We start from the raw sequence: 24,227 nt of genomic DNA, 5'->3' as shown, positions 1-24,227 counted from the left end.
GGGCTGCCCATCTCCACTTTTGTTGATCAATCCGGGCTATTATGTCTACAACTTTGGTTTTCTCCCTTATTATGCTGCATCTCACTCTGTCCTGTTTTCTTATACCTGTCAAGCTTCTCTCCATGGCTCTTTGGCAGCGTTTCAGCTTTTCAATGTGGCCTTTTGTGAGGGCCCACGTTTCACATCCATAAGTCATGACTGGGAGTACACACGTGTTGAAGGTTTTACTTTTTATTTGCATACTTAGCTCCTTAGATTTGAAGACTTCTTTCAATGACCAGTATTTTTTCCAACCATTTCCTATTCTTCGCTCAATTTCCTTAGTGGTTTGATTTTCGTGAGATATTATCTGTCCTAAGTAGATGTAATCTGTTACATATTCGAGTGGTTTGTTGTCAATTTTTATAGTTACTGGTTTGGAGTTTGTAAGCAATTTTGTTTTGTCTTTGTTCATGCATAGGCCCACTTTCCTACTCTCATTGTTTAGTGATTCTATCATTATATTTAAGTGCCTCGGGTTTTCCTCAAATAAAACTATATCGTCCGCAAATCTTAGGTGGTTGAGTTTTACACCATGCACGTTGAGCCCATATTCTTTCCATTCAAGTTTGCGGAAGATACTTTCTAGAGTAGCTGAGAACAGTTTTGGTGTTTGATTACAAATAAGGAAAATCTAGTTAAGGTTTGACGTAAACAGTCCTTTAGTATATCAATACGGAATAAATTTCAAGCCCATATTCTTATCAAGTGATTTTTGCATAAATTTAAATATTATCAGTCACAGTACGCCCGGGCCAGCGCCGGCAGAGGTTTAAACACGTCTCATAATGTGGTTCAAGCGAAGGCACGGAGACCTAAATAGAACCGTTTTTCCCCCGAAGGGTAAAAAACGGATATTTAGGTTCCTGCCGAGGCTTGAACCACACCTAAGGGCCTTGCCGGCTTATGTGGTACTGAAGAGAAAGCAGCCGCGCGCTGGCAACCGGGCGACATTAGTACTTGGGTAGCGCGATAGATGGCGCTACTAGTTGAAGAATTCGCTTGATTAGGGCTGAGTTACAAGGGTGTTATCTCATAATGTGGTTCAAGCTTCGGCAGGAACCTAAATATCCGTTTTTTACCCTTCGGGGGAAAAACGGTTCTATTTTTTAATTGGTTTTACAAAAACATATAAGATTTAATTATGTTATTGAATATCAAACAAAGGTTATGTGCTTTGTTTGGTTTTAAGAATGCTAGTATTCATTCAAATCATCATAATAGATGTTTTATTTTCATTTATGAATCGCGGAAACATCTTCACTTTTTATAAGTATTTGAAATGTTGTGCAATTTTCTTTAAGAGCCAACGGGAGTGGTCATTTCTCCATACAAACGTACTCCTCGTTTTACTCCGTGGTTTTTGAAGCTAGAGCAATGATTTTTTCAACACAGATTAATATTGTCAATATCTGTGTCGGACCGTTTTGCTTTTTTTATATTTTTGTTTTTTAAGGCGCTAGAACCCTTCAAAAATGGCCAAAATGGCCTAATTGACTATGCCGCAATGAGAGGCGTGGCATTCAAAACTGATATCAATTAGCCAAAAAAGCAAAACGGTCCGACATAGATAATTTCATAATCATTTAGATTTCCAAATTTGGTTACGATTGGTTAAGTTTTGGAAGAGGAAACAGAGGAGTACGAAACCTCGATTTTTGAGATTTTTACGTAGGATTTTTCGCCTTGTCCTTATCGCACTACTTTTAGGTGCCGCTTCCGTTAGCGAGACGGGTATATTTACCTAAAATATTTAAAACTCAGCTCCTGTTTCGTCTTAAGATTTTCACACAAAAATAGTAAAAAAAAACAATAAATTTTGGGGGTTCCCCATGCTTAGAACTGAACTCAATTTTTTTTTCATCAAACCCATACGTGTGGGGTATAAAAATTATATTGAGATTTCTAATCTGAATAGTTTGCGCGAGAGACACTTCCAAAGTGGTAAATTGTGTGTGTCCCCCCCTCTGTCACTTCTAAAATAAGAGAATGATAAAACTAAAAAAAAATATGATGTACATTACCATGCAAACTTCCACCGAAAATTTGAAGGAGATCTAGTACTTAAGTAGTTTTTTTTAATACGTCATAAATCGTAAACCGCAATTTTATTATGTTACTTGCTGTTACGGAACCCTTCATGGGAGAGTCCGACTCGCACTTGGCCGCTTTTTTTTATATAAAAACGCGTCCACATTTACCGGGTGTTTAGGTGTATCTATTCATTAGACTGTAAGTTGATAATGCTTAATTTACTTAAGCCTTCCGTCCGCTCAAAACGTCTTGCACGCGTTCAATTACACATTAATTAAGTAATTTCTAACTAAAACAATTAGAGCAACACTGTTTTGTAAAATAAATAACTTACGCAAAAGAGAAATTTATAAAAAAATATAGACATGTGCCTACTCGTACACATGGTGTCACCTCAGATATGGGGCAAACAATTAAACTAATTAAATCAAACATTTCAGTGGTTCAGTAAAATTGCAAAACAAAAAAAAATCAGTAAAAATATTTATGTATTGTATTTTTACAAGTGAAGCGCTTGTCAAAATCTGTGTATAATATTAAAAAGAAGTGTTAATCTAATTCAGTGGTGGGCAAACTTTCTTCATGGGGGGGCAGAAAGTATAGGAAATTTAAGCGGAGGGCCACAATTGTAGCCAAAATTTATTTTGATTTGCGATAATTCTACTAATTATTTCATAGGACCGGCGGCGGTCCGGATAAAATCCATTGGCGGGCCGGAGATGGCCCGCGGGCTGTACTTTGCCCACCACTGATCTAATTATTCGTTAACACATTTTAAATGATACAATTTGTAACTATCACATCGTATAATATAAATGTAACCTAAAATTAAAACTACCTACAAAACTAAACTAACATTAAAATAAACCTACTTAAAAATTAAACAACAATAAAATAAAAAAAATATCCACCTATGAAAGGTCCCCCAAGTCTGTGCCCTGCGGAAGGGTGCCCATGAGGCTGGCTACATTACCCCGCTGAATGGCTATGCCTATTCGTTGACCTAGGAATGAGCCAGCCCTAGGGTCACCCGAGGTCTCCAGTAAAAATACAAATAGACTTGGATATATGGTGTCTCATGAAATACTTATTCAAGGAGTGATGAACAATGAATATCGGGATGTGAAAATTGTAAAGATTACATGTCCGTTTATGGATTTCACCGATTTCTTAAGCATTAAGTCAACTTTTTTGAGAAGTAAATTTATGAGGAATCGTTAGTTTGTCCAAGGGTATTTTCATTTAAATACCTACTACTTGTCTATATAATAAAGTAAGACTCATCTTTCTAAAAGCATGTCCTATCATTTTTGTTATTCATCGTTGTAATTATACTACTTATAAGTTTTTTTTTCACTTATTAGTTGGCGCGGTTGGCGTATACGCTGTAGTCAACATGTCGTTATTGTCACCCGAGGTAAGTGAAAATATGCGTTTGCTTTAAAATCTTTTTGAAAGTATTTATAGATTTTGTAGTACCTGTGTTAATTGTTATATGTCTTTCACGGCAGCAAAACTTTTGGATCTTAAACAAAATACGTCTGTGTTCACATAAATTTTCACTACAGCTTCCATGACTTGGGCTTCATTATTCTAAGGATAGTGTCATTTTGATACAAGGCTATTTTGACACATACAAAGTTTACAAGGCTATGACTAAAATGAATAGAGTGACACCAAGAAAAGTCTGCAGCGATTTTGATAGCCCACGCAGTGCAAGTGTTATTTACATTTACACGTCATAATTTCATAGAAGTTTGACGTTTAAAATGACACTTGCACTGCGTGGGCTATCAAAATCGTTGCAGACTTTTCGCGGTCTGACTCTAGAATACAAAGGAATCCACCGAATGGGCCCTACGAAATACTATTAGCAAAGACATCTATTAGGCATGTCATTATGCTGAATTGGGTCCATGTTGTGATGTACCATCAGCCGTAAGAGTGCATGGTGACTTTATCAATGAATTCATTCATAATTTATCCATGCAATTTCACAGCTCACTGTAATTTTACACTGTAGTTTTACAGTCTTTATAAGGTAAAGATAAATGTTATTATTATTCTTTATTCTAAACCCACAGATCTGCCAATGTCCCCTTGAAGAATCCCCTTCAGCCCTAGCTGACGCTCCGCTCTACGGGGGCGCCATACTGTTCATGGTCCTCCTTGAGAAGTACATCAAAGGGCGCTGCGCCATCAACGATCCATGCCGAAGAGTACACTCCGTCGACACGGTCGCTGCCGACTATGACTTCATAGTCGTCGGGGGCGGCTCGGCCGGCGCTATAGTCGCTGGTCGCCTGTCAGAGAATACCACGTTTAATGTGAGTCCTTACCAATGTTACCTACGTTATTACTGTTCATGGTACTCCTTGAGAAGTACATCAAAGGGCGCTGTGCCATCAACGACCCATGCCGAAGAGTAAACTCCGTGGACACAATTTCAATTAGAAAACATGTCAAGATCGCTTACCTTCTTTCTAATGCTAAAAAAACGAACTATTTGTTGCCAATCTGATTTAACTGTCTGATCAAATCTGTTGGTGCGGGGGACGCAAACGCAAAGAGACATTTATTGTTATTATCTAAAAGGCTGGTATTTAAACGATCAACAATAAAATACTAACATGACCTAACCTAAAAACGGATTCACAGCAAAAACAAAGGAATTGCATAGCTAAGCATAATTCTGCTGTGCAAGACATTTTTGATGGACTTAATTTTTTTATGAGGTACGATTATATTAATATATTTTTCTAAAATGCTCAGGTACTTCTTCTGGAGGCCGGTGACGAAGCGCCCGTTGCTACTCAAGTGCCTTCCTTCTATACCTCATTCTGGGCTGACGTTCGCTATAGCTGGGGGTTCCACACCGTTCCTGAGGACTACTGTCACAACCAAGATGGCAAAGGCTGCTCGTGGCCTATAGGCAAGGTTCTTGGTGAGTATTTCACTACAAGAGTGGCACTCTTCCAATACAACTATATCTTGCAAAATGAGTCACGAATGCAAAATACGAGTAAGATTATGTTAGATACTATATACCGAAATCAAACCTTCGGCAGAAATCTGATTTTATGCCGAAACCTACCGAAAAAAGTCGTAACTTCGGCCGCACACTATTTTTAACTATATTCGGTTGACAGGTGGCTCTAGTGTGCTAAACGGCATGATGTACCACCGCGGCCACGCGGCGGACTACGACGACTGGGTGACGGCGGGCGCCACGGGCTGGTCCTGGGAAGAGAACCTGCCATACTTCGACATGAATGAGGGCAACAAGCAGATCGGCTCACTAGTGAGCGCGGAATACCACTCGGACAAAGGGCCGATGCCCGTTCAGCAGGTAAGCATAATTATCATACTTGTCGTGGTAACAAAATAAGGCGAGCCATAGTCCACTTTTGAAAGTAACTGGTAAAAGAAAACTGGATGACCAAAGCTAACTAAATAAAGAACACACTCTTTACTGGAAGAGAGGTCCGTCCGTCCTTTTGAACGCCAAGGACACAGGTGTCGTTACTAGTCGTGCCCACCGCGCCATGGACTATAGGTGTTATGGTGGATGCTGTTAACGTAACCTTCACACTTTTGAGTAAGGTTTATATTAGCTCGCTTACCCCCGGGATCTTGGCGTTTGAGTGATGTTTGTGTTTATGACATAAAGCGTTCAAAGGGTTAATATTATCTCTACATAAATAATTAAGTGAAACTTCGTGACATAAATTGAAATAAAAAAAGTAAAAATAGAACTACTTAATAATGTTAAGGAAATGTTTGCAGTTCAGACACCAGCCCCCGTTCACATACGAGCTGCTGTCGGCCATCAGCGAGGCTGGCCTGCCGGTCATCGCTGACATGAACGATCCCAATACTCCGGAAGGATTCGCCGTGGCACAGACCTTTAATGAGTAAGACATACAGTCAGACCACCATGCTAACTCTTCACGAACTTGGCAGTGACAGTGTGGAATTGCCTACATACTGGCTCCTGGCTTTAGATAGATGGACTCTTAGATATTAATTACGTACTAAAAGAGGCACCCATTAAGTACAACAAGCTGCGATGTGCAATGGTCATTAGTTCATAGTTCGAAATATTGTAGCCGCAAATGTGATAACTGAAGTAAATGGCGTAGGTACTTATAAACGCTTGACAATGTAGTTACTGCATATGCATAATGTATACGCGTGGCAGTGAGGGCTGAGGAGACGAAAGATACAGGAGAATGGAAGAGAAAAACGTGTTGTGCCGACTAGGGTGCATGGTTCACGTTTGTATGGGAAAAATTCAAACTCTAGCTAGAAGAAGCGGCACCCCCTCATATTGTTACACTTATTATATTGAAAAAAACGCCAAGTTTTAAAATAATCTTATCTCAACTACAAGGGGGTGGTCAAACACTTTGAAATTTTTCAAAGGTGTATGAAATCCAAAAAAAAAAAAAATATTTTTTAGGTTTTTATGTAAGTAGTAGTTTTTGACATTATTAGAAAGATGTGATTTAAAAGTTATTAAGTAAATAAACATTTATATTTCTATTTTTATGATTTTTTTTTAGGTGAATTTCAAAAATCTTACTTTTGAAAAATTATAAAAAATAGAAATAAAAATGTTTTTCTACTTTAAAACTTATAAATGACATGTGCAAATAGTGTGAAAACAGATACTTAAATAAAATTCTGAATACTAAATACTTTTGTTTTTTTGGGTTTCATACAAAATACAAAATTTCAAAGTGGTTGAGCACCCCCTTGTAGTTGAGATAAAGTTTCGCGAAACTTGGTGTATTTTATCAGCATAATAAGTGTAACAAAATAAGGGGGTGCCCCGTAGGAAAATAAAAAAAAATGTTTTTTGAACCACCATAGTGCCGACCCCACATAACCTGGGATAAGGACAGGAAGAAGAAGTAGGAGTATACGTGTAACTATAAAAAAAATGACCAAAAACCTTATTTATACTTTACTCAGGAACGGGCAGAGAGTGACCCCGGCACGCGCTTACTTGAAGCCTCACGCGGAACGTCCGAACCTCAGCGTAAAGGTCAATGCCACAGTCACTAGAGTGCTGTTCGACGGCAATCAAGCTACCAGCGTGGAATATGTAGACAAGGACGGCGCGATACGCACCGTGCGGGCGAACAAAGAGGTAAGCGCTATTAGTGTTAGCGTGAAGCTGAATGTCAGTCACTAGAGTGCTGTTCGTCGGCAAGCAAGCTACCGGCGTGGAATATGTAGACAAGGGCGGCGCGATACGCACCGTGCGGGCGAATAAAGAGGTAAGCGCTATTAGTGTTAGCGTGAAGCTGAATGTCAGTCACTAGAGTGCTGTCCGACGGCATGTAAGCTACCGGCGTGGAATATGTAGATAAGGACGGCGCGATACGCACCGTGCGGGCAAAGAAAGAGGTAAGCGCTATTAGTGTTAGCGTGAAGCTGAATGTCAGTCACTAGTGTGCTGTTCGTCGGCAAGCAAGCTACCGGCGTGGAATATGTAGACAAGGGCGGCGCGATACGCACCGTGCGGACGACTCATAGTGATGTGCCGACTATTGATTTGGCCGACTAGCCGACTAGCCGACTAATCGGCGCTCGAATGGCCGATTAGTCGGCCGACTAGTCGGCTAGTCGGCCAGATCATTGGTTTCGTATCGTTCAGGTGAAAAACAATAGTTTTACTCCTTTGGTTGCGCTATTTTATTATATTAGCTTGGTGTTCTCTACAGCTTCAAGGACCTATCACAAAAATTCTCGTTCAATTCCTGTCTTTCTTTTATTTTGCGATCCTGAGCAGATCGTCAGTACAGCTTGTAGGAGGTATTTCCAAGGCTCTATTTCCCGTACGTAGTCGCCAGTTAAGAACCTATCCCCTGTGGTCAGCGTCTTTACGATCAACGTGCCCTGTTTAAGTCTCTAAATTTTGCAATAACATTAATAGTTCGCCATAGCTCCACCATAAAAAAAAACAAATCCATACTATCCATACTAATATTATGAAGGCGAAAGTGTGTCTGTCAGTCTGTTACCTCTTCACCTTAAGCCGCTAAACCGATTTAGTTGAAATTTAGTATAGAGATCGGAAATCATCCCTGAAGAGTGCAAAGGGGGGTGGAATTGAAAGAGTTAATGAAATGCCTAATAATTGAAGTAAGCAATGCGCGAATTGAATGATTGCTATTAGCATTATCCAGGCGCTATACCTACGAGTACTTTGGCTTTTGTCACTAATTCCACGCAGACAAAGTCGCGGGCTAAAGCTAGTACTGAATAATAATAAAATTATTTAACTATCGAACTTGCCCATGGAATTACACGAGAATTAGTAGAGATCGACCTGTAGAGGAAAACACCATCCCACCAACATACCATAACGATCAAACGGTCAATTATATGAACAAAAGTTTTCGTATGCACCCTGAATAGGTAAATATATATTTTAGTAAAATAGACATAAAACATATGGTAAATATTGACTGTTGATTTCTTTTTTTTCTGTTTTTTTTTTTTGCACTAATAAAGTGCCGACTAATCGGCCATTTTTGCCGACTAGTCGCCGACTAATCGCCGACTACAAATGTGGCCGGATAGTCGGCGACTAGTCGGTACATCCCTAAGAGGTAAGCGCTATTAGTGTTAGCGTGAAGCTGAATGTCAGTCACTAGAGTGCTGTCCGACGGCATGCAAGCTACCGGCGTGGAATATGTAGATAAGGACGGCGCGATACGCACCGTGCGGGCAAAGAAAGAGGTAAGCGCTATTAGTGTTAGCGTGAAGCTGAATGTCAGTCACTAGAGTGCTGTCCGACGGCAAGCAAGGTACCGGCGTGGAATTTGTACGCACCGTGCGGGCGAAGAAAGAGGTAAGCGCTATTAGTGTTACGCACCAACCTCAGCGTGAAGGTGAATGGCCGAGTCACTAGAGTGCTGTTCGTCGGCAAGCAAGCTACCGGCGAGGAATATCTAGACTAGGACGGCGCGATACGCACCGTGCGGGCGAAGAAAGAGGTAACCAGTGATTTTTTATTTCCAAAGGTTAGAGTTAGCTCAGTTTCGATCAGGGTGCTAGTTGAGGGCTAACGAGCTACCTACTGATATGAAAACGAACATAATCTGTGTTGTGTAGATCTCTAAACTTCAAAATCATACGGTGGTCGTAGATTCATTGATTATATTATGTAGATGTGTGAGGGCCACCCCACACTAGCGTCTTTTGAGCGTCGGCGTCTAGTCAGCGCTATGGAAAATGGCGTCGCTGCGCAGTTGCGTCAACGTTACGTCGAGCAGCAGCCATAGACTACTAGCCGCCGACGTTCAAAAGACGCTAGTGTGGGGGGCCCTAAAGCGACATTAAGATTAGCTGTCAAATTAGAAGCGCGAACTTTACGCGAACTTGTCTTAGATTTTAGGGCCATCCCACACTATTAGCGTCTTTTGAGCGTCGGCGTCTTTAGCGCTATAACGTACAGCTTATCATACTACAACATAGATACAAACAACTACTATTTGTATGTTATCTACCTTTAAATTAGCCTAGACCTAGATAAAGGATGTTGATTTCCTGTTGCTTCAAGTTCATTAGGCCAATAAGGCTAGGCGTAAGACAGCCAAATTATTTGATATAGGTAACTTTAGGGGAAAATCAGTTGAAAGGTCAGATGGCGCTTTCGGAAAAACTACGTAGGCACACGTCATTTTCGGGATTAGTTGTCAAGCGGACCCCAGGCTCCCACGAGCCGTGGCAAAATGCCGGGATAACGCGAGAAAGAAAAAGAAAAAGACAACTTTTGTGAAAAAGTCTCCGCATAATTTATGGACCGTAAATCGACACCTACTTCAGCTGTCAAAGTTGTCAAAGTTGTCAAAGTCTATTTGCGCCTAAGATGGTCCTTAATTATTTTTCTTATTTTTAATATGAGCTTTCAGTTTGGTCCAATGGTACCTACTCGGACATGGAAGCAATACTTGAAATTTGGAAAGCAGGCTCGCTTAAGAACCGGGCCATTTTAAGCGCATGTAGAGTCAAGTGTAAAAATATGGGTGTAGACAATTTATTCAAAAATATGTCCCATAGTTCATAATTCACTGACATAAGAGCTATGGGACATATTTTTGAGATGATTTGTGCATCCATATTTTTACACTTGACTGTACCTTAGTCGAAAGCGCCATCTACTATTAGGTTACAGCCTTTTCCATTAATTAAGCTATAATTACCATAAGATATCTTTCGTATATTCCAGATCATCCTCAGCGCAGGCGCCCTAAACTCTCCTCACATCCTACTCCACTCCGGCATCGGTCCCCGAGAAACGTTGGAAAAGTTCAACATCCCAGTAATAGCCGACCTGCCCGCGGGCAAGAACCTGCGGAACCACTACGGCATGGCGCTGTTCTTCACGTTCACGAAGCTGAATAACACGAGGATCTTGGACTGGAACGCGTTGACGGAGTATCTGCTGGAGTTGAATGGGCCGATGACGTCCACTGGGATTACACAGGTACATATTTAGCGTACCTACTGATAGACCGGGAGATAGTGACACATTTTACTGGGTCATTTGTACCAGTATGGCGGTTCGTCAGGGGTCTAAGCATGTAATGAAGGAAAGAAAAATGATGGTCATAGCGCTGGTACCGGCGGCCCAATCGCGTGGGCGTTAGTCGAACGCGTCGGATAAAATACGAGTGTCGAACGATTTGTTCCACAAAAATCCTCGTATTTTCCGATAGTCCATAAAAAAGAAGTAGGCGGTAGCGTAATGCCATACTTCTCCGGTGTGACTTACAGCCCGCCATACTGAGGCGAACACATTAATTAAAAAAAACAATTCAACCATTTGTGCCAAGCTAATTTTTGCACAGGTGATCATCGTCGAGCAGCCATTCATGGACATCACCATGCCATACTCTTCGGACGGTTCCAAATGGCCGCCATACCGCCGCAAGGGAGTTAATTTTTTTTTTGTTAAACGATTTGTACCAGTATTGCATTTAAATTTTTGGAAAGTATTTGATAAAATGTGACCGTTATTATAATTGCCATACTTATAGTAGGGGGATAAAGTGCTGCCATACTTGAAAAACTTATTTAATCGACACGTTTCAAAAATACGACTATGTATACGTAAAATAATTTTTTACAGCATGGCATCATCATATTCTGTTTGTTTGGATACAATTGTACCTAAAAAAATATATTTCAGATTATAACTACGGGGCGGACGACTGTGAGACTTAAGCCAAGACTTAAAACAAAAAACAATTTTTTGACGATTTGTACCAGTATGGCATTTGAATTTTTGGAAATTATATGATGCAATGTGACCATTATTATATTTGCCATACTTCTAATAGGGGGAAAAAGGGGCACCATACTTGAAATAAAAAAAAAAATATTGTACACATTTGCCACCTCCTACAGGTATGGCATTATGAGATTTCCATTTATGATCACACAGTAAGTCTTGAAAAAAAATTACAAGATGGTACAAATCGTTTAGCAATAAAAAAAAATTAACTCCTTTGCGGCGGTATGGCGGCCATTTGGAACCATCCGAAAAGTATGGCATGGTGATGTCCATGAATGGCTGCTCGACGATGATCACCTGAGCAAAAATTAGCTTGGCACAAATGATTGAATTGTTTTTTTTTAATTAATGTGTTCGCCTCAGTATGGCGGGCTGTAAGTCACACCGGAGAAGTATGGCATTACGCTACCGTCTACTTCTTTTTTATGGACTATCGAATAATACGAGGATTTTTGTGGAACAAATCGTTCGACACTCGTATTTTATCCGACACGTTCGACTAACGCCCACGCGATTGGGCCGCCGATACCAGCGCTATGACCATCATTTTTCTTTCCTTCATTACATGCTTAGACCCCTGACGAACCGCCATACTGGTACAAATGACCTAGTAAAATGTGTCACTATCTCCCGGTCTATGATGTGACGTCGGAAAGTTTCCAATATTGCGAAATTTCCACATCAATTTCGGAAACATCTCACAATTTTGTGTGGGATCGAAATTTCCGTTCCCAAAACGAAAGTATCCACTTTTTTAAACTTTCTGCAACTTTGCACATCTGTAACTTAGCCTAATAATGTTGGCAACAGCAGGGGCCAAAGTTATCTACTAGGTACCTACCTTGGGATACTCAAACAATGAATTCTTGGCCACTTTGTACTTTGCCACAGTGTCAATATGATGAGATCCCTCACCCCCTGTGATGAGGTACAAATTGGCTGACTTTACCTACCTATTTGACATTTGACTGACTATTTGTATTGCATTGCCCAGTTGACGGGACTGGCGTACTCCTCGCTGGCAGACCGCAGCCGCAAGCAGCCAGACCTGCAGTTCTTCTTCGGTGGCTTCATCGCGGATGAGTCCATAAATGGAGTGATCAATGAAACCGTACCGGACTCTCCGCAAGGACGCGACATCACGTAAGTCAACTACGTAGATTTATTAACCTTAAGTCTCATAAGTAGGTAGATTTTCACCGTTTAATTCATTTTTTCAAGTGTCATCGCGGCTCTACTGTCACCCTACGCCATCGGAAACCTTACTCTAAACTCCTCGGATCCCCTGGACCCGCCGCTATTCTACCCTGGCTACTTCGAGGACGCCAGAGACTTGGTCATGCTCGGGGATGGAGCCAGATACATTCAGAGAATTTTTAACACCACAGTAAGTTTAGTTAGGACCCGGGTATGTCCTTAAACTACGTCCAAGACCACCGGTGGACGGGCAGCAGCGTCCCTCAAATTCGGTGTACTCGACTGCGATCGCCAACCCGCCTGCCAAGCGTGGCGATTATGGCATTCACCCCCCATCATGATGAGCATAATAAAACCACGGCCCCGAGGTTCCGGCGACCCCCGGTGCTCTGGCTATGGTAGCGGTCAGGGCATTAGCGGGGTCAGGGGTGCTAAGAATCTCCGGCAAAGATCCGGCTACCCGCTCCAACGACGACTGGCCCTGGTAACACACAACATACGCACTATGAGGACTGACGAAAAGATCTGCGACCTGGAAGAGGAACTGAGCAGGTTACACTGGGACATTGTAGGGTTATGCGAAGTCCGTAGAGAGGGGGAGGACACGACAACCCTGAAGTCTGGTAACTTGCTCTACCACCGGGAGGGCGACCAACAGTCCCAAGGTGGTGTCGGGTTTCTCGTTCACAAGTCCCTCGTAAACAACATAATAACCATCGACAGTGTGTCGAGCAGGGTGGTATACCTAATACTCAGAATATCCAAAAGATATTCGCTGAAGGTCATTCAGGTATACGCACCGACCTCGTCACACTCCGATGATGAAGTAGAAGCTATGTATGAGGACGTAAGTAGGGCCAAACATACTTCTAAAACCTACTTTACTGTTGTTATGGGGGACTTCAACGCAAAGTTGGGCAAGAGAAGCGGGGATGAGTTGAGAGTGGGGCAATTTGGGTATGGGCAACGGAACCCTAGGGGTCAGAGGCTGGCCGACTTTCTGGAGAGAGAGGAACTCTTCATGATGAACTCTTTCTTCCAGAAGCCGCCTCACAGGAAATGGACCTGGATGAGTCCTGACGGTTCCACGAGAAACGAGATAGACTTCATCATGACCGACAAGAAACGGATATTCAGTGATGTCTCTGTGATCAACAGGGTAAAGACCGGTAGTGATCACCGAATCGTAAGAGGCACACTGAATATCAATATTAAACTTGAAAGGTCCAACCTGATGAAGTCTACGCTCCGACCTACTCGAGCCCATGTTCAAAACCCCGAAAGCTTTCAACTCGAGCTCTCTAACCTCTTTGCTTGCCTAGAGAACTTGGCTTCAGTGGACGAAATCAACGACGGGCTAGTGGAAACTGTCCACACAGTAGGGTCTAAGTTTTTTTAGACCCCGCCGTAAAGATAGACCTCAGAAATTGACCGAGCAAACCTTAAACCTCATGGCTGAACGACGCTCGCTACAGTTGCAGTCTCCCGATGACGCGGAGTCATATAGACAGCTCAATAGACGTATATCTAAGTCCTTGCGACATGATCTACGTCTCTTTAATACTAACCGTATTAAAGAGACTATTGAGCGAAACCAAGGCTCCAAAGTGTTCGCAAAGGACAAGTCTATTGGGCAAAGCCAGCTGACAAAGCTGAAACGGGAAGATGGCAGCATAGCGTCGAGCAAAGCGGAGGTTTTAGGTGAGATCGAGAGGTTCTATGGACAGTTATACACTTCGATCGCAAAGCCCGTTGACAGCTTGGTAGGAGATCCAAGAGCCAAGCTGTCCCGACGTTATACCGAAGATATCCCGGACATCAGTCTGTACGAGATTAGGATGGCCCTGAAGCAGCTTAAGAACAACAAGGCGCCGGGCAAAGACGGAATCACTTCAGAGCTTCTGAGAGCGGGTGGAACACCGGTACTTAAAGTCCTCCAGAAGCTCTTTAATTCCGTCTTGTCCGAGGGCATAACGCCTGAAACATGGAATAGAGGCGAGGTGGTGCTGTTCTTCAAAAAAGGTGATAACAACCTATTGAAGAACTACAGACCCATCACGCTTCTGAGCCATGTCTATAAGCTGTTTTCAAGGGTCATTACGAACCGTCTCGAACACAGACTTGATGACTTCCAGCCTCCCGAACAAGCTGGTTTCCGAAAAGGCTATAGTACCATAGACCACATCCATACGCTGCGGCAAGTTATACAGAAGACCGAAGAGTATAACTTGCCATTATGCTTAGCGTTTGTGGACTATGAGAAAGCCTTCGATTCGGTGGAAACATGGGCGGTGCTTGAGTCTCTTCAGCGATGCAATATTGACTATCGGTACATCGAAGTGTTGAAGTGTTTGTATAGTAACGCCACCATGTCGGTCCGAGTACAGGAGCAGAGCACGAGGGCGATTCCATTGCGAAGAGGCGTAAGGCAGGGAGACGTTATCTCTCCGAAACTGTTTACTGCCGTAATGGAAGACGCCTTCAAGCTCCTGGAATGGGAAGGACTTGGCATCAACATCAACGGCGAATACATCACTCACCTTCGGTTTGCCGACGATATCGTAGTCATGGCAAAGTCGATGGAGGAACTCAGCATGCTGCTCGATGACCTCAACCGTGTTTCACAACTGGTGGGCTTGAAAATGAACATGGACAAGACGAAACTTATGTCAAATGCCAATGTTGTGCCCATCCCAGTCTCTGTTGGGAACTCGGTACCCGAAGTTGTTGACTCGTACATCTACCTAGGACAAGTAGTCCAATTAGGTAGGTCCAACTTCGGGAAACTACGTAATGTCTTTTCGTCCGACATACCTCAGTGCCTCAAGACGAAAGTCTTTAATCAATGTGTGTTACCAGTGATGACTTACGGCTCCGAAACGTGGTCTTTCACTATCGGCCTCATCTCAAAACTCAAAGTCGCTCAACGAGCTATGGAGAGGGCTATGCTCGGAGTTTCTCTACGTGATCGAATCAGAAATGAGGAGATCCGTAGACGAACTAAAGTCACCGACATAGCCCACCGGATTAGCAAGCTGAAGTGGCAATGGGCAGGCCACATTGCACGCAGAGAAGATGGCCGATGGGGTCGAAAAGTGCTCGAGTGGAGACCACGGACTAGCAAGCGCAGCGTAGGACGTCCACCCACAAGATGGACAGACGATCTTGTTAAGGTCGCCGGAAGACGCTGGATGCGGGTCGCTTCCAACCGGCACGTATGGAGGTCCAAGGGGGAGGCCTATGTTCAGCAGTGGACGTCTTATGGCTGAGATGATGATGATGATGAAGTTTAGTTATGTCAATTTGGTGCTTCAGGCCAGCTGGTTAACACCAATTTTCTTTTACTTAAAGTTCAGTTTATAATTTCAAATTAAATAAGGTACCTGTGGTAGATACAGATCATTTAGCAGCAAGACCGACGCAGAGACTCTTAACAGTCATTAATGATGAATTCCGAGTGTAACTATTATTAAAAATCGTCGGTACACATGTCATGGATTGAAAGGCGTCATGTGAAGGACTGAAAGCTCGTTGTCCTGAGTAGGAATCTATTAGTTTACTCTGTTAACTCCCAATTAAGGAGAACGATTTGTCTTGACATCGCAAAGGCCATAGTCGCTTTTCCATAGTAAGTTGGCCTTTAAATCAATTTGATTCGGGTTTTTTTGTGAGTACCTTTTATGGTGAAGGATATTTTTGCTGAGTATCAACATCCCACTAGTGACAGTTTTTGACTTATGATATTATAATTTTTTTTCTTTAATGTATTGTTTTTCGGGATGTATTCAAGCGATTTGCTTAAATTTTTTAAATAGTGTTCTTTATTTAGGTATGCATCGATACTCAAGAAACGAATACCAGTTGTCATATAAAAAAACAGAAAAAAGTAAAAAAAAAATAAAACGTTTATTTTATGTCGTGGTGAAGTAGTGACACCTCTAAATTTTTTTCTAGTTGTAGGCCAGAAATTGGCCTACTACTTGCCTAAATAACAAAATTTTCCAAACGGTACTTCCTGTCAAAAATTAGCAATGTGTGTGGTCAAGTTCTGTACTCAATCGGTGTTTTTCAATGTAGTATACAAACTCTTCGATTATGTTTGCGTTTTCTTATCAGGTTGTCGTATTTAAGAGTAAAATGCCAATAACAATTTAATGTTTGTATACTAGAGACACCGGGGTTTGTGTTTGTGTCTAATATCTCTATTTAAGATATTATTTTCTTTTATTAATTTTGTATCTTACCTTCGCTTCCACCTCCACTCCAACTTGAAGGTTCGAGAAGTTATAGAAGTTGTAGAAGTTGGAGAAGTTGAAGAAGGAAAAGTTGAAGAAGTTGGAGATGTTGAAGAAGTTGGATAAGTCGAAGTTGGAGAAGTCGAAGTTGAAGAACTTGAAATAGTTGGAGAATTTGAAGTTGAAGGAGTTGGATATTTTGAAGAAGTTTACGAAGATAAAGAGGTTGGAGATTTTAAAAAGTTGTAAGTTGGAAAAGTTAAAGAAGTTGAAGAAGTTGAATAGGTTGGAGAAGTTTAAGTTGAAGTAGTTGAAGTTGACTAAGATGAAGAAGTTGCAGAAGTCGAAGAAAGTTAGGAAGATAAAGAAGTTGGAGTAGTTGAAGTTGAAGAAGTTAGGGAAGTTGAAGACGTAGAAGTTGAAGAAGTTGAAAAGATTGGAGAAGATGAAGTTGAAGTAGGAGAAGTTGAAGTTAGAGAAGTTGAAGTTGAAGAATTTGGGGAAGTTGAAGTTGAAGAAGTTGAACCTTAACTTAATAGACGAAAGTTCAGAATAGATCGTGAAAATTACTTACTTTGTTCTTGCACCAGATTCTATTACATCTCTGTTTAGCCCTATGGTTGACTGGTAGAGAATGCCTTATGCATTAAGTCCGCCATTTGTACATTTTATTTGTATTTTGTGCAAATAATGTTTAAATAAATATATACCTACAAAAATTTGTACCTGGTGAGATGTCGGGTCTCGGAGAGACATTTCTAGAACAGTCCAGAACATTCGAGAGTATTCGAGAGCATTTCAGAACATTTGGGAAGGTTTCGAATATTCGAGAACATTATAGATCATTGTGGAATATTCTGGATCATTCGAAGCTGTCTCAGGTCTCGGTGGCTAGACATTACTAGAACAGTCCAGACCATTCGAGAGTATTCGAGAGCATTCCACAGCATTTCTGAACATTCTGGAATGTTGTCGAATATTCGAGAACATTCTAGATCATTGTGGAACATTCCAGAACACTTTCGAATGTTGTGAAATATTCTGGAACATTCGAAGCTGTGTCGGGTATAGGAGGCTAGACATTTCTCGAATAGTCCAGACCATTCGAAAGTATTCGAGAGTATTCCACAGCATTTCTGAACATCCTGGAAGGTTGTTGAATATTTGAGGACATTCTAGATCATTATGAAGCATTCCAAAATAAATTCGAATGTATACCAAATTTCAACCAAATCGGTTCAGCGGTTATTAGAATAAGAATAAGAATAAGAATAATATTTATTTCTTTAACATTATCCAAAATTATAACATTCATAATACACTTAAATAGAACTTAACTAATGTAAATATACAAATATGTTTTTTAAAAAGTAAACAGTGATGTTTACTTAACATTAAATATAAAATCTTCTATGCAAGCAATATTTGTATCTGGCTCGAACATATTTTACATCAATACCTAAACTAAGTATATAATACTTGTATCTTAGGTATTTCGTGTTAGTAGGCCAATTTAGTGTAACTTATTGGGCAAAAACAATTAAGATTATATTAGTACGTGACAAAAACGTATGTAGGTAGGTACTTAAATAACTTTGTAGGTCAAGCAATGAGCAAGACAACTAAATGCTAACCTAAGTATAATAGCAGAATGATTATTTATAACAAACAATAGGTAGGTAAAGTGAGTGGACTATGTTAATACAAATGGCAACTGGTGACATAACTATTTTTATGGAAAGAGTGACTTAATTATACTACGAGTATTTTGATAACTCTTGCTATACATAGCGCTCTAGGCACCCTCATAGTCTATAGAACTTAAATATCTAGTTTGCGCATTTTTCCTCGCTGGGCACTGCTCGTCTCCGGTTTTATGGTTGGACGGTTTCTTAAAGCGCTGACATGTAGCACATTTGGAAGGCTCGCTCCTTGTACACTCCTTGATGATGTGCCCTGATGATCCGCAATGTCCACATGTGGGCACTGTATCTCTGCAGAACTTAGCCGAATGTCCATATTGCTGACAGAAATAGCATAAGGTCAGAAGAGTAAAGTCTCGTACAGGGCAGGAAGACCAATTTATATATACACGCTGTTGTTGTATAAGCATTCTTCTGAGTTCGGCCGTACATTCCAAAATATAGTTGCAGGTAGAGCTGTCCTTCTTGCCTGATTTGTGACTGAGTTTGACTGAGTTCATAAATACCTCTCTGGAGAAATTAGGTTGCAGGTCTAATATGTTCTGTTCGAATATACAGTCAAACACATCTTTTTCGGGCATGTTTGTCGGTATCCCCAGCAGGATTATCTTGGGTCTCCGTTTGGCAGTGTCTTCTAGTTTAAGTCCTGATTGTTGGAGCTGTTGGGACGCTTTGAGCTTTTCGAGGTCGTCCTTTCTATCTGTGCTAATTATGACACCACCATTTTTCGTCTTCCTCATACCGCGAACATGTAGTTTAAGGGCTTCGGGCTTGATTAGGTTTTGGACCAGTTTTTTAGTATCCTCACTGGATTTCTCCTTATCGGCGGGGTAAATTGCGATGCTACTGGTTTTGGTGGGCACAACAGTGGACGTTTTTCCGGTTCTGACCATATCGGCGAAGGATTGGTTTACTTCGGTAGTTTTGGGTGCTGCTTGTAGGTACTGCTTAAGTTCATGAAGTTGGGTGCTATAGTCTCTTTGCTGGGTTAAGTTCTTCACTTTAGCATGACACAGTAAATAATTCATCTTGGCCGACTGGTATTGAACGGCTAGCTGCGAGACTCCACCCATGACGCTCTTTGTTAGGTTGTTAATCCTCAATTTTTGGTCCGTGTTCAATTTACCTTCACTCGAAATTGTGCAAATTTCATTGAGGCGCATTTCAATTTGGGTCAACCATCCTTGAATTTCAGCTGTTGACACCGTATCTGGCATGTCCGATGGTGCTGACGCTACAGGTGTTCCTTGGGCAGTTTCCATGTCTACAGTATTTTTTTCTGAAGGCGGTGGGGTCCGTAAAGTCCGTGAACTTCTATTAAAGGCGTCTTGACCACTCATCGCGGCGTTGAAAAATTGTACTCATTTCCAACAATCAGTATTACTCACGCAATAGTTCCCCATACAAACTTCCACCCCCTTTTTCACCCCCTTAAAGAGGAATTTTTGGGATAACAATTACCCTATGTCCTTCCCCAGGGCGCAAACTATCTTTATAACAAATTTCAACCAAACCGCGCTAGACGCGGTGCTACACCGCGCGGGCGGGACAGTTCCTATCGACAAAGTTTGTTATGCAGTTGTTGTTCATTCCCCATTCAAAATTCCACCCCCATAAGGGATGAATTCTGGGATAAAAACTATCCTATGTCCTTTCTCGGGACTCAAACAATCTCTATACCATATTCCAACGAAATCGGTTCAGCAGTTTAAGCGTGAAGAGGTAACAGACAGACAGACAGACATCCTTTTATAATATTAAATATAATTATAGTAATTATATAGTATGGAGTATGGATTAATTTCCAAGTAAGTAAGCTAGTAAGTAGCCAGCATTATGGGCACCCTTCCGCAGGGATCGGATCTGGGGGACTATTTGTGTTAGTTGTTATTTAGTTTTTATTAAATTGTAATTTAGTTTTTATTTATTTTGTAATTTATTTTATAAGGTGAATTTTAGATCTATCAATGTGTTAATGTATTTGTTTTTGTATTTTGTGGTTTTATTTTTTAAATAAATATCTTTACATGTTTATTTCTAAGCATTCATTTAAAACTTACACATGTCTCCGGAGGTAGGTATATTTACTTATAAATATACCTACCTCCGTATCCGATACGTATCCATTTTCCACAGGTTTACATTTATAAGTACACATTCGTTCTTCACAGGTCCTTAGAGAGAAGTTCGGCGTAGAGGTAAACAGCCGCTATACCTCCCAGTGTACCTCAGAGACGTGGTCGGCCGAATGGGTGGAATGCATGGCGCGGGTGCAAACCGACCCGCAGAACCACCAGATTGGTACGGCGGCCATTGGTACCGTGGTCGATACGCAGCTCAGAGTCAATCAAGTCACAGGTAGATGATTGAAATTGGTTTTATCTAACTTAAATTATCAGGCAGAACATATACTTTTATCAAACAAAAGTTACCTCCACCAAATTAGACAGTGTCATGTGAGTTTTGGTTCAAAGCCTTATCGAGCAACTATGACAATCTTTAGGTACCTACCGATTATCAGTTATAGTTCGTTTTTTTAGCATTAGGAAAAGACTACGCGATCTTGAGGCGTCTCATAATAGGGGATATTACTGCAATGTTCTGCCGCCAGAGTGCAGCACTACCGACTCAGTAAATTCATAGACTAACTTATACATACTGTGCCTTAAACTGTTTTTTGACAAGTTTTCACAGGCAATAAAATATGACATTGATGCATCAAGGCGATTTGTTAACAAGGGCCTACCGGTAAACGCGAAAATCGAAATTTAGTTATCTGCCTCTTTATCGCTTGAATATGCAAGAGTGATAGAGAGATAACGAAATTTCTATTTTCTTGTTTCGCGGTAGGCCATGTGATTGACGTTTCGAGCAACACCGGCTTCCGACACATCGGAAGGGAGGGGCCCAAGCGATATCTCACCGTACAAATCTTTCTGCCATTTTTCGCGGGGGGAAAGGTGCACACAGTCGCACTTCTCACACACTTACATACAAAATCCAATCTGTAATGACGACACAAATACATAGAAAATGACACACGTCAAAGACAAATCTTGCAAACCTCGATCTCTTTTTGTGTACGGACGTGTGACAAGTGTCACAACACGCACACTAACATATTTTCGTTGAAGTATGTTATTGTATTCTGAGAGATGAGAAGTCGGATTTGTCGCTCAACCGATCCGCAATTTGTACTGAGCGAGCAAAATCGATAAATCCAATAATTACATGAGACTAAAATATAATAATTGTGTTTGAATGTAATTAAACGTATGATATGTAAAAAAAAATATTACAAGTGAAATGTAACACTTTCTTTTTGTAAATTTGATGTCCCCGACCTCTTTTTATAACAAAAAACCGAGCAAACAGGCATTTTTGTGCAGCTGTGTTCACGCGCGCGTCTGGACTCGGTCTAGTGAAAAATCCAAGTGCAACTAGTTTTATTACCCGCGCTAGATTAGATTGACGCGCTAATCTTGTACCTCGGCAGAGGGGAAATAGTGCGAATGCCGCCTCCCTTCCGTGTTGCTCGAAGGATTGACGTGACGTGTGATGTGTCAATGTGGTTTGTTTACTGTATGTGCCACAAAGGTGCCACCTACGCAGAGCCTGGCAGAGCTTTGCCTAATATTCCCTATTGAAAAACGCATTTTTTAAATCAGTAACTATTACTTATGAATGCAAAAGAATGTAAATAATCGTATATGATTCATATTCATACTTGTTACATATTTGCAGTGACTTATTTTCAAAAGTGTTTTTCAATAAAGTGGCACGTCAAAATTGTTTACCTACCTTTTTTCTAATGCAAAAAAAAAACAAACTAAGTATAGACTTAGACTAAGCTAAGTTGGCAGCGATTTTGATAGCCCAGACTGTGCTGTGCAGTGTGCTGTTAAATAACACTTGCATTGCATAGTCCGGGCTATCAAAATTGCTGCCAACTTCGCTTGGTAACTCTAACAGTCTTTCCCTTCGCCTCAACTCTCGTGACTACGTGTAATTTACCTACATAAAATTCTTCCGTATAGGTACTAACAACTAATGAATCTTACTCAGGTCTAAGAGTGATCGACGCATCTGTGATGCCAACCCAAGTGTCCGGCAACCCACAAGGACCCGTCATGATGGTGGCCGAACGAGGAGCTGCCTTCATCAAGACGTACTGGGAACAGAACCAGTGCCTATAGTGACTCCGACACACCCTATCTTTCTGACGAAGGAACTGTTTAAACCCATCGTCGATCATTTTCAGCCACTGAATGACAAAGTTAAATCATAAAGTGGAAATTGTATGAATAATGTTTGTAATTACCTAACTAAACTTACGAATCATTTTTAAACAGAACTAAATTTAAACCCGAATTAGTAGAAATTTTTTAATTAACTACTTGTTATGTTATGTAATAATATATTACTTATGTGTTTCTTCCTCTTTTTTTGTTATTTCTTTTTGCCATGAATAAACTATTTATATTGTATTTCTATTTCTAAAATCCCAGCTTACTCCGTAGTCGGAGTTAGGCGGGATAGGAATTGAGTGAGATGGGACAATTGATAGAATTGACACATATTACAATAGCTTGACTTCTCAAGAGAAGATACCATCCCTCCTCACCCCATTCATAACCCAACTGCCCTTGTAATCCCTACTCACCCCATTTTACGGTACCCATATATTTATTATATTCGTGCAACGTTTTCCAACGAGATTGACCAATCGTGTGAAAGACTACCCATCGGGTGAAGCGGTGGAGGCAGATCATCCGCTCCAGATACAAGCTTGATGCTGAAAATAAATGTCATATACTAAGAAAAAGGCACCAAGTGTGTATATATTATGTAGTAGTGTTTTTCTACTTGATAAAAACAAATTAAAATATTTTTCTGAAAAATAATTTAATTTGTTCAAATACTTTTCTACTACAATCCTCAGATATGAGGGACCGGGTAGAGAGAGATATTTGTAGTCGTAATTACGCCCGGTATCATTCGAGTTCTTGGCTAACAAGAAACGAGTAGCGATGAGACTGGGATCTTTCAGGGGACAGTTTTTATAATAATGTGTTTCATCACACTTGCGATGAAAAAACAATCTCTAAATTTTAAGCGAAATAATTATGGGAAGTAATTAAATGATCAGCCCATGGGCATGTAGCCAGTAACCGGCTTCCCGGGTTGCGACCGCCAAACGCCTCGCGCGATCTGGACCTGTCCAGTTGTTTAGGAGAGTATTGTAAATTAAATCACAGTAAATATTATCCCAACGCTTTTGTGAATTTGGGTTGTCTGGAAATTGTTTGCCTGAGCAAGCAATTTTAAAAGCATTTTTGGGGTCCTCAAAGCCCGCAATCTCACAATTTGTGGGCAAATTCCTTAAGATATTTCCTACTAGCTGTGCCCGCGGCTCCGCCCGCGTGGAATACGGTCTGTGTCAGTAAGCGGCTAATTTCTAAGCCTAATTTCTCTCCCTCTCCCCTGGAGGCGGAACTTGAAGTAAAGTTGACAGATGGATATGCTAGAGGACTGTAGTCCAGATAAAATATTTTACAATTAGGTACCACTAAATAAAACTACACTCCAAAATCAATAGTTTTTTTCGCCCTTATTCAAATTTTACACGTGATTTAAACGACAGAGTAGTAGATGTATATCGGACGATATAGTAAGGTATACGCGCGCGAGCGAAAGCGAAGCGGC

General features: G+C 41.0%; 2 protein-coding genes and 2 long non-coding RNA genes across 4 annotated transcripts in view; 2 read left to right on the top strand and 2 right to left on the bottom strand.

The window, feature by feature from the left end:
- LOC134800287 (uncharacterized) overlaps positions 1-24,227 on the top strand; it is a 197,310-nt gene that overhangs the window by 139,833 nt on the left and 33,250 nt on the right. The window lies entirely within an intron of this gene.
- The window catches only part of LOC134800242 (uncharacterized), a 310,488-nt gene that overhangs the window by 272,054 nt on the left and 14,207 nt on the right, over positions 1-24,227 (bottom strand). The window lies entirely within an intron of this gene.
- Positions 3,448-22,721, top strand: LOC134800281 (glucose dehydrogenase [FAD, quinone]-like). The gene is made up of 11 exons (XM_063772791.1): positions 3,448-3,490; positions 4,158-4,400; positions 4,846-5,017; positions 5,223-5,422; positions 5,860-5,987; positions 7,051-7,228; positions 10,319-10,576; positions 12,381-12,529; positions 12,608-12,773; positions 20,693-20,879; positions 22,587-22,721. The coding sequence occupies exons 1-11, from the start codon at positions 3,470-3,472 to the stop codon at positions 22,715-22,717; spliced, it is 1,833 nt and encodes a 610-aa protein (XP_063628861.1). The 5' UTR covers positions 3,448-3,469; the 3' UTR covers positions 22,718-22,721.
- LOC134800291 (uncharacterized) overlaps positions 9,265-24,227 on the bottom strand; it is a 167,497-nt gene continuing 152,534 nt past the window's right edge. Inside the window, exon 2 of the long non-coding RNA XR_010145524.1 lies at positions 9,265-9,312. This is a non-coding gene — a long non-coding RNA (uncharacterized LOC134800291). The remainder of the gene's footprint in view (positions 9,313-24,227) is intronic.

Source organism: Cydia splendana, chromosome 19, assembly GCF_910591565.1.
Source record: "Cydia splendana chromosome 19, ilCydSple1.2, whole genome shotgun sequence".
Lineage (NCBI taxonomy): Eukaryota > Metazoa > Arthropoda > Insecta > Lepidoptera > Tortricidae > Cydia > Cydia splendana.
The sequence above is the reverse complement of the archived record's forward strand: the minus strand, read 5'-3'. Positions and strand labels throughout refer to the sequence as shown.

Bases quoted from the DNA above. Each gene is read 5' to 3' on its own strand.
- LOC134800281 (XM_063772791.1), top strand. From the start codon at position 3,470: ATGTCGTTATTGTCACCCGAG. The intron at 12,530-12,607 runs GTAAGTCAACTA...CATTTTTTCAAG, and splicing joins CCGCAAGGACGCGACATCAC to TGTCATCGCGGCTCTACTGT. The intron at 20,880-22,586 runs GTAGATGATTGA...AATCTTACTCAG, and splicing joins CAGAGTCAATCAAGTCACAG to GTCTAAGAGTGATCGACGCA.